Source organism: Stegodyphus dumicola, chromosome X2 (genome assembly GCF_044657685.1).
Source record: "Stegodyphus dumicola isolate Sdum_Otavi_A_Nest chromosome X2, ASM4465768v1".
NCBI lineage: Eukaryota > Metazoa > Arthropoda > Arachnida > Araneae > Eresidae > Stegodyphus > Stegodyphus dumicola.
The window spans coordinates 71,354,235-71,374,376 of record NC_140781.1 but is presented as its reverse complement, the minus strand read 5'-3'; the positions used below and the strand labels follow the sequence as shown (position 1 = coordinate 71,374,376).

Here is a 20,142-nt window from a genome sequence, read left to right as displayed (position 1 = left end):
ACGATTCGTGACAGGAAGGCATTACCGTCACGTTCAGCACGCCACAAAAGGTCTTCGCACGCATCAACACGTCGCTGTTTCAGTTCAGGCGTCAGTTGTCGGGGCACCCATCTTGAAGACACCTTATGAAATTGGAGAACATCATGCACAATATGATGTGCCGATCCATGACTCATGTGCACACATGCTGCAATTTCGTCTATTGTCACACGGCGGTTTTCCAAAACGATGGCTTCAACGGCTGAAATGGTCTCTGGAGTCACTACGCGCCGAGCCTGGGCGGGGAGTGGAGCATCGCCACGGACGTAACACCATTTTCAAATTTCTGGCGCCATTCATAGATTTGTGGCTGTGACAAACACGCATCTCCATACTGAACCTTCATTCGCTTAAAAATGTCAATCGGTTTCACACCTTCACTTCGCAAAAACCGAATCACAGAACACTGCTCCTCGCTGGTGCATGTGGCTAGTGGGGCTGCCATTTTGGAACTGTTGTTGCGCCGGTTTTTGTGCATCTGCCGGCTGCTGCGACCTAGGAGACATCCGGCATACTATCGCAAACAAGCATGCCAACTTACAGCTCACTGGCGCCATACGCGGATTTTTATTTCTACTATTATGGTTTTCAGTTGACTCCCCTACGTATTTTTGTACTAACTGATAAATTTTTACTGAAAAAAATTCAAAATCTGGATATTAATAAAAATGAGTGCTATGGGTAGCCAGCTGACAGTATTTTAAACTTACGTATTTTCCTTTCCCGGGTAGAGTAGACTTTAAGGTACCCCTTGTATTATGGCGAAGTTGTTGTTTGATTTATCGCCAAGTTGTTGTTTCATTTATGGTAGCCTAAGTAGTTGAATGTTATGGAAACCCTATTGCGACGTAATTGGGTGCATGATTCTGGGAAATTTTGAATCATGGGATGTTTTCTAAGCGTTTTTGTGGTGTGTGTTGGTTTGATTCTTTAGACGGTAGAATGGCCGAATGTAGTAAGATTAATTTGAAGTTTCTGTACGATTTGGAGCGAAAGGGGAAAAGAGCTTTAATTGACTGGTGTGTAAATGAAGGTTTACTTAGTAGCCATTATAAGTGTCCTGTATGTAGGAAGGATATGCGTCTAGTCGAACGTAAAAACCGTTTAGATGGATTTGTATGGGTTTGTAGGAAGAAAGGTTCAGATGGTCATTATGTGAAGCGTTCGATCAGAAAGAGTACCTGGTTTGAAAAAAGTCATTTGAGTATAATTGATATTTTGATTTTTACGTGGCTCTTAGTGTACGAAGCGAACTCGAAAATCATGGTAAGTGAATATTTGCTTTTGGTAGTGCTTAAATGTATAACATGTTTTTCCTTTTTTATGTTATTTTATTGTTTATTTTAAAATGTATTTTATTGAGATTATGTATTTTTTGTTTGCTTATATTGTAGAATTTGGTGCTCCTTTTACTTTTTAAGTGAAAATAGTATATCGATGTTTACATGAACAAAGTAAAGGGAGTGTGCAATGCAAGTTTGTGCAATTCTGGGATTTTTTTTAAGTGAAAATAGGTCGACGTGTACATGGATAAAGTAAAAGGGGTGCGCAGTGCCACTTTTGTGCAATTCGGGGATTTTTTTTAAGTGAAAATAAGTCGATGTGTACATGGATACCGAGTTTGTGCAATTTTTTGTCTTGTTATTTTGGCTTTGTGTAGCGGCGATTTTTGGCGCAAAAATCGGCGCTTCGCAAGTCAAAATAACGAGTCAAAGAATTGCACAAAATCGGTATCTATGTACCGCCAGAAATCGCCAAGTTTCGCCAAGGGGTACCCTAAACTATACTTTTACCCCTTTCCTTAATTCTTTTTTATATCATAGTTTTGAATGAGAATCTACTAATATATCTTTATAAAAGAGGTCATTAAATAATGACTTTTAATTTTTAGCAATATAAGTTTAAAAATCTATTAACTGCTATACATAGCATTAATTTTTAATAATTTTCAGATTTTGAATGCTTAAGTTTCCTTCTTGCTTTTTCAATAAACTTTTATTACTTAATATAAAAATATGAAATATAGAGATAAAATATTACTTCTTCTTGTGTTCATAAAGCATTATGCAAAAATTCATTTATTATTATGATGCGAGAATTTATTTTTTGGTCAGTAAACTCATGTCGGCAGTTTTATCATGAGATGATTTGTATATGCTTTATTTTTTATCACGATATTTCAGACGACTATTTTTAAAACTGAGAGTTTTTGCACCGCATTATTTTCTGCTAAGATATTATACAAAACTGCAATGGTTTTCTCTTTGCTTTCTTTGCTCCCACAATATTTTGTTATGGCGGTGTTTTTTTTTTTTTTTTTTGTTGTTTTCTCCGCATATTTTGCAGCGATGTTTTGGGCGCAAGCTTTGTAAATTGGATGTTTGAAAATGTGAGAAATGTCATCGCAAGTTTCAGTTTCTTGTCTTCGGATATTTTGCTTACTTTAACAATGGGAGGGCGACTCTCTTAACTAGATTTTTAGCACAATAGGTGTTTAAGTTCTTCTTTTTCGTTCCGCCTGCTGTTTCTTAATTAAATTTTATGCCTATGTATGATCTTACACTTGTAGAATTACTGAAATATGAACATTTAACATTAGAGGGAACTGAGTGTTATTTTAAATGCACAAAGCTGGAATTGTATTCTTAATATCGCCTTTATGAAATTTCTCCTAAACTGGGGATTTACTTTCAATGATGCCAAACTATTTCCTAACTGAGTCAGAAGCCTACTTCTATGTTAAAAAAAAGCAATGATGATATTGAAAGGGTAATAGCGTGATCTAAGAGTGTAAAGTCTTATATATTTCATGAAACTCTCATCGAATGATCATGTAGCAACATCCCATCAAGAGATGAGAAAGCCCGCGCACATAATGCGTATCGATCTTATAATCCGATGTCATTGACCAAACAATCACAGATAATCAAACACATTTAGGTCCATTTGTCCTTTGATGATAACTGTGCCATTATTGTCAATGCACCACCTTTATATTGATTTCCTGTCCTGAAGGCCGGAGTTTGATCCTGCGCTTATGGTTTCCTAGAAATGGTTTCCAAAATTTTAATCTCATGTTTTTTTCATTCAGCACACACTAAAAAAAAAAAAAAAAAAAAAAAAACCAGCTTCGTTGTTACGGAACATTATTAGACTTTCATTTTCTACTTTCAAAAGAAATCCTTAGACTTTTTAGCTTTCCGAAATTTGACGAAGTTAGTGAGATGCATTGGGAAAATTTCCGTATAAAGACTCAGTAAATAAGAGCGCTCTCTGTGCTGCGTGGTAACTTACACTTGAAGCAATACGCAACTTTTGGGTGGTAAAACTTCTTTAAAAATATACATTGAGTCAATTTGCATATCATTTTGACGTTAATACTACTTCGTTAGTATTAACTCGCATACATGACCTCCTTTCTTGCTATATTTTTGCTTCTAAAATTTGCTAGGGTCTTAAATCGAGAATTTTTGTAAATGAAATTTCAGAATGAGAAGAAGGAATAAAATTCTCATAGTATTAACTGCGGTGTTTAAATACGAAATAAACCACATCATTAAATTATCATATATATATGTAACTACCGCTGATTATAACAGCCATATCTAGCTGAATGATTTCAGTACAAGACTACGCCCATTATAATAATCATTGGTATGCCTAGAAAAAAGTAGGTAATAATGCATCTCTGACTTTTCCTAGTTTTACTATGTATACCATGGTAAAATATTATATTGAATTAGACAGAACTTTTGTCAGAATATACAGATATAAATGAATTCAAAGCCGTACTACAACGTGTTTAAAAATGATAGGAAAACGTCTAATTATACAATAACTAGGATAAATAACAGCGTCATCTCTCCGAAAATACATGCAAGTTCCTATCGCAGAAAGGTGGGGAAATTGTTTTACGTCACATCACCTCACCTCAAAAACGTTCTATATCAGAACGATGTGTGATTTGACGAATAACTATTTAGTAAACCAGCTGATGACATAATGAGCCCAAGTTTCTTTTGCCATTGCCCCTACACTTTTACTACCCCTGTGGCTGCATACGGATTCCGAGAGAGCGTAGAAGTTGTAGCCCCTCTGTTACGCCTCGCTAAAATGGACAAATAGAGATCTTCTCTGGCGTCGTGGCTCTTGGACGACCTTGCCCAGGCTTTCTCTCGATGGATTCAGTATCCTGGAACTGTTTTCATAGGTAACACACGACGCTGGGCGTTAAATTAAACTCTCTGCATATCTGGACTTGCGATGGTCTGTCTCTAGCCTCCCCACAATTTGCCAGCTCATCCCATCATCTAAACGTTGGCGGTTACTCATTTTTACTGTTCCGATGTGAATTTAACCGATTGCTACAAGATAACGCCAAGAAATTCGCCGAGGTGTGCTGGAAAACGCAATTCGTCTTACACTCCATGCGCTTATAAAGCCTGTTTTTCTGCTGGCTCCGCCTATACACAAGTGTACGTTTACGTATTGGCCGTAAAAGATTTGCATTTTTATCTAGAAGTGATGGTTTTTCCTTCGATTCAGTTCTTTTCATGCAGTTGGATAAAATATGCAAATTCTCTTAGTTTATTTCACCAGTGTACTTAAAAATTGACAAAACTAAAAGAATCTAACTAATGGTTCAACTTAATCTGTAAGGATAAAAAGATAAGAAAGAATTCAAAAGCAAAAGGCTTCTATAACTAGCTACTAAAAAAATGAAAAAAAATTTCCACTGTCGATGTACAAGGTACTAAAAAGGTGTGGCTCGATGGTACATAAAGAATTTTTTTTATGGAGAAATTATAAGCAACAGTAAAAAAGTGATACAAGTAATATTTAATGCTGGAACGACAAATGTGTAAAGTATGAAAACCTTAACTGTTTCTGTAAACGTCTAGTAAATCAAATAACAACCAAAAGCTGTGGAAGGAACGCATGCAAAAAAAAAAAAAAAAAAAAAAAAAAAAAAAAAAAAAGGTTGCTGAAACTTTGTCGAACCCCATTGATGGGTTTACCAGAAAATGAGAAAAATGGTTCTTAAACTGGAATAGCAACAATAGTTGACAAATAGAAATGAACAAAAAACAGTTAAAAAGCCCGCGCTTTCTAGGCGTGATACTATTGGTGGAAATTTGAAAGGGGGAGTAAAATTGCAAACTATGAAGACGGTAATGAGTTGAACAAGAAAATGGCGTCTTATTTTCTGAGTCGGGTCTTGAAAACTAACCAATAAAGATGGCGATGTAATTCTACACAATCTAAATTTAAATTTTGGCCAAAAGTTCAGGAAAGCGAAAAAAATGGTGCTGGTGCCACAAAAGGCAAAAGTCTTCACGCAATCGAGCTATAATGCGTTATGGAAATCTAAATAGGCCCTTTTTCGTTAGAGACAGGAAAGAATTGCGAGAATTTAATAAAAAGTACATAAAGAGAGTAATATGTTCATTAAAGCCTCGCATATTTACAAAGAGAAAAGATCAGACATTTAATTACATATTCAGTTTAAATGACTTGTCAAAATTCATCCAACTATTACCTTAATTTTCAGGTTTGGGTAACAATTTTCATATCACTGTAAACAAGTAATTTAAAATATAAAGTTAATGCCACCTTTTCTTAAAGTGTGTGAAATAGTGAATTTGGGCATTTGATTTTCTAAGAGGAACTTAATAATTCTCCTTGAAGGTAATCTGTTTCTTTGCAAACTTTTTGATTCTAAGAATTTGCGAATTAATAGTATTAAGTATACTTTTCTTGCAGATGTTGGAATTCCAACTGATGAGTATAATTGTATCAAAATTAAAAATCCCTTTTTCATCATAAATTTTAATTCCTTTGTAGTTTAAAATATGTAAATCAAGTTACAGTTATCTTTGTAGTTTAAAATCTGTAAGTTGATATTATGTTGATGTAGGATAGTTTTGTTAAGTTTGAGGCAAGTAAGATAGATATTTGCTTCTTCTGTTTTATTAAAGTTGTTGAATGTAATGATGTCGTCGACATATTTGAAAATGTTGGAAAAATAAGTACGTTGTTCATTAGTATGTGAACACTGGAACTGATATTATTGTGAGAAGAGGAACAAATTACAAATTCCGAAGATGCGCTCGATCCCCCTGGAATGCCCGTGACTTGTTTAAAAATGTATTATTAAACTTGATGTAATTATGAAACAAAATACTTTTAAGCAGATTTGACATTTTTCTTTGGAGACTATTGTAAGAATTTTTGTAAGCTGATCTGGTAAAGTGAGCAGACTGTCATAAATTTCTTTTAATGGCAAATTAGTATAAAGATTTTCGAAAACATAGCAATTAATATTCTTAACATCTAAAGACTGGAAAGCTTCGATGATCGGTTCGTTGTGAGTAGTAATCCAATTGTAATTGTGATCTTGGAAATTAATATTATTAATAATGTAGAGAACTTTTTAAAGCTTTTTGAAAAAAAAGATAATCAATTTCTTTCAAAGCGTTTTTTGCACCATTAGCTATGAATCTGAATTTGACCGGCGTTTTGTGAAATTTGTATAGTGCGCAAGTGTGTGCTAAAATCCTTTCATTTTACACTAGATTAAAGATTACTAAAGAATAAGAGTAAATTCAAACTACAGGTTAGGTTAAGTTAGGTCAATTCATTAACGCAAAGCAACTCGAGGGCTACCTGCCTATGAGGGTATGCCTTCGTGGAAGACTTATTAAGGGAAATTGGCTTATATCAACGTTAAAAACAAACAATTGGGGAAAACAACGAATTCCCATACACCCAGCCCGTTCGCAGGGATACGAGCTTGAGTCGAACTATCAGTGTTCAGTGATATTACCGCTCGGCTAATGGTAGACCCAAACTACAGAAATATAGTTTCGTATACATAATGACTTGAAACTACTGTTTTCATTACGTATAGGATAAGTTCTATTCACATATCGAAATGAAACAGCGAAAGATTTTTTTAAAATTGTCTTTAAATTTACCTAACACATTAATGATTCCAACATTTTCTTACGTATATTTTTATTTTCTTATATAAAATTTGAATAAAAGTCAAAATTGTTTTGTCATACTAAACTGAAATATTCTTACATAAAAATAATTTTGCCCCTCTTTCTAAGATATTTTTCTATCTCTTTCGGTGTATACCGGGCAGTGTTGCACGGGTAAATGAGCAATTTCCATCCACAACATTTGCATTATATTTCCGGAATAACATAATTCCAAAACGTATGCAGCTAAAGCTGTTTAAATCAAAGTATCCCATATATGACAAAAATCAGTTGAAAACTAGTAAAATGAAACATATATTTGCTTATAAAATCCAATATTTATCAAGTGCTATAAAATATATGTGACTATACAAAATGCTCTGAGGATTGTATAAAGACTAGATTAATAATGGCGATAATAATTCTTATGACATATAGGGAAATATTCGCAAAACTTCGGTAGTAGGTCAGAATTTTAATTGATGAAATCCTTCTTTTATGTAAGAAAATTTGAATGTTTTATTTGCTATTTAGATTAATTAAAATCGCAGAATATTGCAATGTTGGGTATTAGGTAGCCGTTGATAATACAGCAATACCTCGCATAATATGACTTCGATCAGTTCTGAATCACTATACTTCGGTTTGAAAATTTCTAAAAAATGAAATTTAAGTTGAGCAAAACTAAAATAAATTCTAAAAAAAAAGTACCTAAAATTACTTTTTTAATACACAGGGTACGAAATATTCGGCGTTTCTTCCTTTATACAGTCGAATTTATTTTTATGCGATTTCTGAATTTATATGACACGAAACTAGACACTGAAACACTTCTTAACATAGGTGAATTACGGGCTTATGAAGAAAGGAAGGACAACTTAGAAAACGACGATTCAATTTAAGAACCTTTAGAGAATAAAACATAAATTACATTAAACATGCATTTAAAAAATAACTTTTAATAAAACTATTTCAATTTATTAATCGAGTTTCATTTAGGGAGAAAATATAGTTTCTTGGAACCACTTATAATTTTTGTGCGTATTAGTAACTCGATTAATCCGATTCCAAACAGAGTGGAGTATAGCGAAATTGATTACCTTGATTATGCGATGTGTTGCTGTGTATGGTTGTGAAATTTTCATGAGTTTTAAACTTCGCACTTATTTATTGTTTTTAGATAAAATTACCTTTCTTTTTAGGAAAATTAGATTCAATGGTTGTTACGGGCAATGGCAACAGACTCCACAGCATTGAAGTGACTTTGAGCTCTTTGATGAGTAAAGTATCTGATATTAATAGAAAAAGTCAATTGTTGAGTGAAATACATCAGGATAATGATGCTCGAAAGGACATTCTGCAGAGGATATCACGCAGTCTAGAAGAAATGGGTAGAAGACAGATCACCACGGTTGCAAAGAAAAGTGGAACTGAAGTTGAAAAATTGGATAAAGTATCAGAAAATGTCCAAGCCCTTTACCAAATATTTGGAGGAATGAATCGAAAACTGGATGATTTACAAACAAGAGTGGAAAGATTGCCAAAATCTTGTCCCGTTAATGATTTAAAAGTTTTTATCACAAAAAAGATTGATTCCTTGACAGCGTCAACGGCGGTGCTATCCGAATGCCTAGAATGCGATAGAGAATCATTTAAAGACATATTACATTCATTTGTGCGCCATCCAATGGATAATGTAGCTAAGAAATGCAATCCAGGAGATCTAGAGAGAAATATTGGCCGAATTGTAGAGTCAAAATGGAAGGACATGATTGATTCTCTTCAATCTGTTGTTCGTTTGAAACTTGAAGATTTCAGTAGTAGGTTAGAAGGGGCAATTCAAGAATGTAATTGCATAGCGACCAAAGGTTCTAGACTTACACCTCACGACATAGCCTACTCGCATGACACTGCGCAAGAATTTAGGGCCCCTAGTAAAGGTCATACAGAAGATGGTAATGTGCCACGAGAAACACCTGGTAGGATATTTAGGAAATTATGGAGAAAGATGACGGAACCCATCAATAAAGTTGGTGAAAAAATCGAATCTCTTGCTCAAGCGCTAGAATTGTCAAATGCAAAGTATCATAATGAAACTTTGATCAAACTAAAAGAATGGGCTGGTAAGGGCAAAAGTGGAGAAGGTTGTTCAAAGCAAATGCAATCAGTTTTAAATACAACTAAGGACATCACTCAAAGATTAGGACTCATGGAATCTCGACAATTAGCTCTACAAAATTCTTGCGCCAAAATTTTATCTGAAGTTGAAAGGGTTAAAATCACACTCAAAGTTGGAAATTCTGCATTTATCCCAGGAGTAACTGAAGGATATTTTGAAGGTGTGGGAGAAGGTTATTTAGCGACAAGTTGCGCAGATCTTCAAGCTCAAGGAACTGTGAAGAATGGTATCTACACAATAAAGCCAAAAGAAGCTCCTGAAGCTTTCTTAGCATTTTGTGATCTCGAAACCGAGGGAGGTGGATGGACGGTATGTATTTTTCTATAACTGAAATAAAAAAGTTTTAAAATAATACTTTAAATAATAGTTAAAAATAATCCTTCAAATTGAAAAAGTCATAAGAAATAAGTAAATATAACCTTTAGCTTAAATTTTGAAAATTGTTTCCTGTTACAAATATGTAGAGGAAAACATCTCTTAATAAATCTTATTTCAATAAGACAGGCTTATAATAGGCGACGTAATTTAAATTTATTACCAGTTAGGAAATTAAAGTACTCATATTACTGGCTCAAACGCGATGTTCATTAACTTTGTAGAGACATTAGGTATATTTTTGGAAGCAGGAAAGATGAAAAATAGCAACCGCCTTCGCCGGGAATCGAACAACGGACCTCTGGAATACCTGCCCAGTGTGCAGAACCACTACACCACGAAGGCACGCTAGGAAAGTGGGAGAAATACCTTATAACTTCTTTCAAATCTTGAAAGTACTAAATTATGAAATGAAGTTACCTACAGAAAAGTCAGTTAGCGCTGTAAAGCAGCATATAAAATGAGAAATTAAGAAATAACTCAAATATTGTAATACTATTGCTTAATTTATGAGATTTAATGAAACACTGTTACAGATAGGCAAGGGGGTTGCTTTAAGAAAATTTCTGTGTTTCAGAAAATGTTATTCTTGTCTTAATAGGTTTTTATTTGTAAGAAGTTGAAAGCATTTATAACATGCGGATAAGTAGTACAGCGATCAAGTACATACATTAGTAGTACACATTAATAGTACATCCGGTCACCACTGGGATTTTTTGGTTTTCATTCCAGGAAACCAGGAGTTTATTTTTCATGTTTCCCTTTTCAAAAAAAAAAAAAAAAAAAAAAAAAAAAAATGAATTCTAATAGTCATTAAAAGGTCTGATGACTAGCCATTCACTTGACTCAGATTTCCTTCTTCTCGACCTTCGCCTGGTTTCATTCGCTTAATGTATCTGTTGAGGTAATCCCAAACATTCTTGTTGAGATTAAAGTAATTCTTGATGGAGGATCTGGAGGTCATGGTCGCTTTAATGTGTTCGAAAATCCCTTTGCAATTAAAGAAGATAATGGTTTCGGGACGTGTGGTATAATCAAGTGTGGAAAGGTGTCCAAATTGATTCAGGATGACATTTGTTGGTATTAGAGAATCTAGTGGATGCCGGAAAATATCCTCCCGACCAGGACTTTGCCACCACTAGTCTGTGTTCCTGATCTGTTTATTCTAGGTATTGCCATTTTGATGCTTCTCGCCAAATATGCCACTGTCCATACACCCGATAGAGCACAAACCAAGATAAACATGAAAAATTATCCTTTTTTAAATTCCATAGTTGCGTAATTTCCGTGTTCTTTTGCTAACTGCAGGTGGTTTTATCAATGAGTTCTGTGAGTATCTATGCTCGTACCTGGCATTGATTGCGAAGTCCCATACACGAAAACGTTGGTTGAACTGTTCTTTTAGATATACTTCTCGAAGCTATTTGATACATTTATACGGTGAGTCGATCCACAGCTGTACAGCGATCGCCCTTCACTTAATCGTCGGGAACGTCGTAAATTTCCACTGTCCATCACTCATGGAGTTCCACAGTTTAATCTCTTGTCTTTGAAACTGTACTATTGGTACTTTTAAAGATGCACTTTCACTGTAGCCGAACCGAAATAAATTTACAAATCGTGCGGTTTCCGAAATGCTAACACCGTGTGCTCAGTGCAAAAATAAACATCTTTCCTAACTCGGGATGAACCACATCCTTTCCTCATTATGGCGACTGCTGTTCATTTGAGTACCCAGTCTCGATCATCTACTATGCGTCCGCGTGATCTGAACTGGATATATGCTTTCTGTCATCGGCTAGTTATGCGTGATGTCAGAAATAGTTGATTGTTCTAATAATGGGATTTCTTCATATTCTTGTAAGTTCTTATGTTTTGTAGTCTTTCACATTTTACAAGTTGTGACATTAGATATCATACCTTAAATAAAATCAGTTATATTAAAAAGTTTTGTCTTTAATGATTTTCAAAGTCAAAGCGAAATGTATTCATTTAATTGAGCATTAGCAATGCTAAATGCAATACCATATTTAATGCAGTAAGTTCAGGTTTGTAAGAAAATTTATCCTTTATATAATGTTTATGATATAGATATGCTTTAGTTGTAAACTGCAGTAAAACATCTGTAAGTTTAAATAAGGCCATGAGTAATGCTAATATGCCGGATTATGTTTTTAGCATAAGTTAAAAACATAATTATCTATTAATATTAATACACATTACATAATAATGCATATGTACTCAAAATACTATGCATACTGATGTTTCGAAGTATGTAGGAATGTAGTAGAAAATACAAAATGTAAAAAAATACAGAATTCAAAAGTAAGCAAACACAGAAACTCAGAAGAAAAACCGTCGTTCCAACATTTGCTGTCGGGCACTGGATGCGTAACTTGACGGGTTACGGTCCGACTGGTAATCAAGAGGTTCGGGAGTTCGAATCCTGTCTAGGATACTGCACATTTTTCACATCTCCTATCGATAAACTCACAAGTAAAACCTATATCAATAACTCTACAAGTGGGGCCGAACTAAAGAGGTGGTGGATGTTAATTCGCCATCACCAGGATTTGGCAATTGGGTCCCCTCATTCCCAGTCGTACTTTAAAAGAAGGAGCATGTAAGATATTTTCTTCCTCCTTCCCGTGTACCTTCTTGGTAAACGACCGAGGCGTAATCGGAGTTTGAATTCCGGGGCGAAGGCATTGCACATTTATCACGTCTCCTGCATCGATAAAAGTAATGACTCTACAAACGTATAAATTACTTCTCTGAAAATTCTTTCGTCATACCAAATGCAGCAAAATTATAAATGAAAGACACTAGTGCATTACAAGATAATATCGTTAAATGGCATTTAAAGGGAAAATTCAAAATCGAATTATTTTAATTTAATTATTAACCGACCTCTCAATACAAATTGACGTCAAAAATCGTAAATTTTGAGATTAATATCTTGGTCAATTTTTGTCGTACGGCTGCCAAATTTTTGTGATTTATTTTCTATAAACTGGACCGTATAAAAAGTTAGATTCCGTACATTTTACAAAATTAATTTCTTTAAATTTAGAGGTGTCAAAGCATGATTTATTTCGTCTTATAAATATTTAAGTCGTACAAAATGCTTTTGTAAGTGGCAGTATATGTATATTACCAACGGTTGCGAAAATAAAAGCCAGTTAAGAACTTTTGTACGCATAATGTATATGAGTAACATTTTTGAATAAACAGTTAACCCCTCTGGTTCCTAATAGCTGAATACATTATTTTTCAATAATCTCTACAGATAATAATTACATTTAGCACGCTCAGATCTAGAACGTACAATGACCAAGATTATTCTGTTTCAATAAAGCTGCATGTAAGTAAAATACCGTTCAGAGCCGATCACAGAAAACAAAAAGTTAGAGCAAGGCTATATATACATATATGTTTGTATTATTATTGAATATTCTTAATCAGCTACCTTAAAATTTAAAAAAAGTCTAATTTAACAACTTATCCTATCTCCACCCTCCTACTCCTGATTGACTCCCGCTCTCTTCTATTGGCTCCCGCTCTCTTCTGGTTCCGCCTCGAAGTGGACACGTGACCTGATTTCCGATTTTGTATTTCTTTCTAAAAATACAGCTCATCAGCTGCTGCAAGAAACCCTCACTGGGCAGATGGCGCCACACCTTCATGATTTCTCTGGGCATTGAACTCTTACTGAAACAAAGTGTCTCAAATTTTTTGCATACACGTTCGCATTTCGAGGGCTTTACTAAGGAATTTTCATTACAAGGCCCATTGTGGATGAAATTGATAGGACAGGAAAGTACTGTCTTATGCAGTAGAATGCTTCTATAAAACACCAAGTATCCAAGTATATATCTTTTTACATTATCCAAACAAGCACTTTAACGGCAAAATTATCTTCAGCTGTTATTCTGAGCAACTTAAATTTTAATTTTTAATGAAATGTATGATGCTTTTAATGCTTATGACTTTATTTTGGAATCGCGTTTAGGTGCTTCAAAGAAGAGGAGATTTTGGAGAAGAGTTCCGCCAAAATTTCACTCAAAACTGGGATATGTACAAACGAGGTTTTGGCGATCCTCAGCGGGAATTTTGGATTGGAAACGAAAAAATTCATCTTTTATCTACTCAAGACGATGTGAAACTCAGAATCGAGCTTGAGGACTTTGAAGGAAATACAGCGTACGCGGAATATTCAAGGTAAATAAATATACGTTATTTAAGATAAAATACTTGAGCGGTAGTAAAAAATGTATAAACATAAAATATTATAATGTGTAACGTTGCGCGCTTCCAAACTGCACGCAACAATAGTGGTGAATGCTGAGAACTGGAAAGTAGACCAAAGTCTTGAGAAGGGTTTAAATCCCTTTTTATTCAACTTTAGAAATTACAAACGCGTGCTCTTGACGCTCACAAACTACGCCGACCCGGCGGTAAAATAAAAATAAGAAACTAAGAAAAGAATAGTAACAAGTGACTAACTACGAGGCTCTCTAAACGTAACTAACCTCACCGCGTTGTAAAATACCGCTGATAATTCATCAAACTTCTGAATATTACGTTGAAAGATTAACAAACTGCCGAGGCAAGCACACAGGCATAAACACGTGGTTCTTCTATTTCTAACTAGCCACCTCCACGCTCGTGAAGTAAGAAAGCACACTTTCGAACTCGTTTCCCTTCTATTTAACTCAGAATACTTCCGCTGATAATTTGAATCCTTGCGCGTTCTACTAAAATTTACATACTCTGGCATTGGCAATTCCAGGGGAAAGTAAGGCTTGACAGGAAAGATAGTTTAAACTTAAAATAAATGTTAGTTAAAATAAATATAAACCCTACAAATGTAACAAAGTAGAAATCTGACAATTCCATGAATGTTAACTGAAAGATATATCACAGAATTAAAAGCTTTCATTGAGAACAGAATCAGTTTCTTCTACAAAAACAATATTGAATTCTTATCCTTTTGTATGTATATGACTATTAAAGGATTCATATCCTTTCCCATACGTGGTGTTTAAGTTACATAAGTGTAGTGGGGTACGTACTCTTCTGGCATATTCAATTAACAATGGACAGTCCATGTCTCAAATTTTGGCGGTTAGTTTCCTTAAGTTTACCGGCTCGAAATACTACTTAGGAGGTCTACTTTGGTGCCCGAACTAAAATGTGTTACACTATAACCTAGATTTGATCGTATGCATATCGTGCATATTTCCAGTCGCTCATTAAGCGAAGGGAAATGTAAAGATTTTTTATCAGATTTCTCCATGCGTGCTTTCGTTATGTTAGTAGTTATAACAGTGGAAGATACGTAGCTCGGATTCTGGCTACCAAACAGAGGACCGCCGCCGTTGAGTGCTCCGAAAATCTAAATACTTTTTATAATCATAATAATTAAGACCACATGTCTGACAAAAACTTTGACATAGAGATCAATAGAAGCTGTACAAACATCTGTTCAAATCACTTAAATACGCCTGTTTTTCAAGTACACAGAACGCACGCGCTCGTTTAACACCATACCTGCTATCGACATTCGACCTCTTCATAGGCATTTTCCAGAATGTTTCTGAGTTTCATATGCTCTAAGTAGGATTCAGCATTTCATTCTAACTAGATGAAATTGATATATGAAGTACTGATACACCATAGCTACGAATCCGCACTGCTTGCACTAAAAGAACTGAACATTTTACTATGGTGCATTAGAGGCAAAAGCACATACATTAAGCCAAGGACTAAGTGGCTGAAAGAATGTACAATGGAAATATCACGCTAATAACGGGTATGATACTTCCATCTGAAATGTATATTTGACAAAGGCGAGGCAAGCTGGTAATAGTGTCTATGATCGCTTGCCGTAGCAGTAGCGTCCATTCCTGCAGTAATACATGTCGGAGTTCATAGAGAATGCCTGGCGGCACAATGCGATCTGCTATCCGTCGCCCCAACGTTTATCATACATCATCCATATCATACATATCATATATCATACATCATGCTGTGGTGATCCACGGCAGATGTGGAATGGTTTCTTTCTTCAGCTAACTTCTTACCACTCGAGCTCAGTGCGGGGGTGTTATAGTCCAAAATATCGCGTCGGTATCCATTGCAACGATAAAAGGACGCTCATGTGGGTGCAGAATTTCTTCGCAATATCGGACGACTGTGAAGGAACTATCAGGAATCACGTAGATTTCAGTGCGACCGTTGGTTGCTACCCCAGCCCATACACAGTTTGAGATCCTAGGCCATACAGGGCCATTATAAAGGAGGAGTAAGCTTCGTCCTCTGTAATGGTCTCTTTAGACTACGTCTGGCGCTCAATAGCGTGTCCCTTGGCTCTCGCTATAACATTGCCTTTCGGGAATCCTTCTAGATGTTAAATTGAGACTCGTCCGTAAAACGTATGTGACCCCACCCCTCTGGTGTCTAACTACAATGTTCACGAGCCCAATTCAACCGCGCTCTGGCATGCGGCGGAAACAAAGGAACACAAACCATAGGTCGTCGGGTGTACCGTTCACCTTCATGCAGTTGACGCGACACAGTTTGACGTGAAGTTGGCCGTCCTGCAGCAGCATAGAGATGTGACGCTAACTGTCGTGTTATTAGTGATCTACGGCGTCTTGCCCATAGCAACAGGAAGCGATCGTGTCGCGTAGTGATAATCCTCTGGTGTCCAGGCTCATGCCTTCTGCAGAGGTTTTGATCCCTTTGATAACGATTCCACAGCCTATTGTTGACTCTAAAATGCACATTCAGCTCTCTCGCAACAGCGGTTGTCTTGCACCAGCTTGCAACATCCTCACATCCCTTCAACGCATTTCATCTTGAAAAAGAAGTCTTTTCGATTTGGATATCTCGAATTACATGGGACTATCGTCGCTTGCTAACTGACGTATAGATGCGACATGCCCCCCTTTTTTAAGGTATTGTAGTGTCACTGTGGGATTGCGCTTTATGTTAATTTTTGTTGCCTATTCACTTTGTTTGATGCAACCTCTACCTCATATATGTAAATTTAATATTTTAATCCCCCTTTTTACATTTGTACTTTTTCCTGTAGCCTTTGTTGCTGTTTTTTAGTGTATTTACTGTCATTAAATGTTTGAATTAGAAGAATTAGAAGGAGAATTTTAATAGTTTTGAAGACGCATTATCATCAGGTTTTGGTAATTTCTTTCTTTCTTTCTGATACGTAATGTGTTAGCTAGAAGGAAGCAGGCAAAGAGGGAAATATCTGACGCATTAAAAAAAAAAAAAAAAAAAAAAAAAAAAAAATAGGAAATATGGTGGTGAAAACCCATTGTTTAACTATAGGCAGTGAGGATATTATTTATCCAAGTAGCTACCTTATTACCCAGTTGACCCAGTAAAATTATGTGAAGATAGCACTTATCATTTTAATTCTGTGGGTGCGCCCAAAGTGGCACACTGATTGAATAGAGGTTCGAAAAGAGTGCTGAAACGAGCATTGTTGTCGATGAACTGACCGATGAGATGCGGAGAAACAAAGAACACAATCTCTCAGTTGTCCTAGATTATCGGTGAGCCCGGTCTGGGTACACCTAAGTTTCGCCGTTTGATTTCAGGCAACGCCGTTTGATTTTAGGCAAGATTTCAAAGTAAAAATTTAAAATTAATATAGAATAAGGAGATTAGAATATAGCCAAAAAAATAACATAGAAATTTCTTTTCAAACAATTCCTTTTATACCCTAAACAAATCTGGAAGATTTCTTTGAAAAATGAGGGTCTTAAAAAACTAAACGTGGCTAAAATATATGGACTGGTTTGTGTTGAGCAACCATCTACTATAAATAAAGAAGGTTCAGTTTAACCTATAGTAGCCTATAAATCCTTTTTCATTCAATTTTTCTGTGCGTACAGAAGGAAATTTTTAGGTGTGTCCAGACCAGACATACTGTGCCGCAAAGGTTTAATGCTTCTTTCTGACTTGTAAGTCACTACTATTCCTCCTTCCTGTATAGTGAAAATTTATTTTGACGTTATCTGTAATCTTATGGGTAGAAAAGACCTTTTTCAAAATGTCTGACCGTGGTCTTTCGAGAATTTTCTTTGGGAAAATGAGGAGAGTTCGCCCTGTCTCTTTTCTTTTTTAGAGCCTCTGCGTGAGAGATTAGGTTTACTTGTAGGCACTGATTATTCTTGTGCCAGTAAATCACCTCCCTTCCCTTATGGTGTGCTACCGCGGAATAATTGCAACGATGGCTTTACGTATTACGTTGTCTAGAACCTTATTTTTGTTGGGATGAAGTGCCTCTTGGAATTCCCTGACTCTCAGGATGCTGCTGAGAAGCTGATGTTCCCTATGATGAGTGCTGAAGCGCAAACAGTAATATCGAATATATTACATCTCTTAGATTGTTTCTTAATGCCTCGCAGATGATATAGTGGCTTTCCCTTCTTGCATTATAGTTCTATTGTTAATTAGTCTGATAAATTTTCAGTGTAGTTTTGAATGTCTTCTGGTTGAGTCTTGAAAGTTCGGAACAGGATCTTCGATGGCGTTGATTTTGTACTTTGTTGGAATTATGTTTTATTAGATTAATTGTTTAGGCGGCTGGAAGAGACTGTCGTTCGTTATTGACTCGTGAGAATTTTCTTGGTATGCTGATGCCATTCTGGAGGTTATGTAGTAGTTGGGGGATTTGGATACATAGAGCGGGCAGTTGTTGGCAATGATGCTAAATACCTTTGGTGTTATTAAATAAGATTGTTTCGTCTGGTCACTGCTGTCTTTTCGGCGGATATAGTTCTTTGTTTCAGTGGGCAGCTTCCATTGCACTGCGTTGAGTCGTTGTTATTATTATCGAATAGACCAGTGGTGCGCAAACTAGGGGTCGCGACCCCTTTGGGGATCCCCAGAAGTTTTTTGGGGGTCGCCAAATTTTTATGAAATGCATTACGCCTGCATGCTGCATACCATACAGTGCACATATAAAGAGTGAAGCGCCATCACTCACTGTTTAGTTGCAATTTCATGCTGTCCACTCTTTCTTTGACCGTAATGCGTAATGTATGTTAAGTGTGAAGACGCAAGTTTTTCACTCCGGTAGATAGCGCCCTCTTCGCGGTAATTCGCCAGTTACTGAAAAGCGCCTGTTTGACTAGACGTAAACCGCAGGGAAAGGGGAAAAATTCGCTTCCGTGACCAGCCAATCAGATGGCGAGGTTCGCGGTGTATCTGATAGTCAGAGTGAAGACGTGAAGTGTTCGCATGAAGTTGTAGCATGTAGCAGTTGGCCTGCAATTGTTTTAGTTTATCCTCGAGTTTTATCATGTGACGTTGTGTAATTATGATTTTTTATATTTTTATCAAGTTTTGCTACTCTTTGTTATCAGGTATGTACTATCATTAGAGAAAGATATCTGTTAATTTTATTGACTTTCTCAAAAAAAAAATTATAAAATTTTATATATCATTTGTTTTAGTTTAAATAATTTAACCCCTATCTTCATAATGGATAAATGGGTATTACGTACACCAGGTACATCTTCAGTTAACAAAGGAACAAATACTGATGAGGATTCGCAAAATACTGAACTAAATGCCCGATCTAAAAAAAGTAAGAAAATACAATGAGGAGTTTATTAAGTATGGTTTTACATTTTGTGCTGTTGATGATGAAGAACGCCCGATATGTGTCATTTGCAACGAAAACTTAGCAAATGAGAGCATGAAACCAGCTAAATTAAAAAGGCACCTGAAACTAAACATAAAGAACTTCAAAATAAACATGCCGATTTTTTTCAAAGACGAGCTGAAAATCTGAAAATTCAAAGTGCACATTTAAAGAAATTTACAACAATACCTCAGAAAGCATTACGAGCTTCTTTAGAAGTTTCTTATCTAATAGGAAAAACAATAAAATCCCATACCATTGGAGAATCCCTTATCCTTCCTGCAGCAACTAAGATGACATCAATTATGCATGGCGATAAATATGGAAATGAACTAAAAGCAATAGCATTATCAAGAGATACCGTGTCTCGGCGGATTTCCGAAATGTCACGAAATATAGAGTCAGAAGTCATAAAACGCATACAAAATTCATCTGTATTTGCTTTACAACTGGAAGAGACTACCGATATTACTAAAATGTCACAACTAATTATTTACGTTAGGTTTATTTTTAATGAAGATATAACAGAAACGTTTTTATGTTGCAAAAGCTTGGAAGGAAAAACAACTGGAGAAAAAATATTCGAAGTAATAAATGAATACTTTGAAACAAAGTCCCTTTCCTGGGCAAACTGTGTTGCGGTTTGTACTGATGGTGCTGCAGCATTAACAGGTTCGAATAAAGGGCTCAGAGGCTTAATTCAGAAGGTGGCACCTCATATGGTGTTTAATCACTGTATGATTCATCGGCAAGCTCTTGTTGCAAAAGATATGGATGAAGAGTTGCACAACATATTACAAGACGCTGTTAGTTCAATTAACTACATTAAATGCAACAGCCACAACAGCCGTCTCTTTTCAATACTTTGCAATGAGATGGGCTCA

At 35.7% G+C, this 20,142-nt stretch overlaps 1 protein-coding gene across 2 annotated transcripts in view; it reads left to right on the top strand.

Annotated features, from left to right (window-relative positions):
- Positions 1–20,142, top strand: part of LOC118184497 (uncharacterized) — a 64,334-nt gene that overhangs the window by 30,493 nt on the left and 13,699 nt on the right. For both annotated transcript variants that reach the window (XM_035354172.2, XM_035354173.2), the window contains exons 3-4: positions 8,228–9,513; positions 13,592–13,800. In XM_035354172.2, coding sequence (XP_035210063.1) covers positions 8,228–9,513; positions 13,592–13,800 — 1,495 coding nt within the window. The remainder of the gene's footprint in view (positions 1–8,227; positions 9,514–13,591; positions 13,801–20,142) is intronic.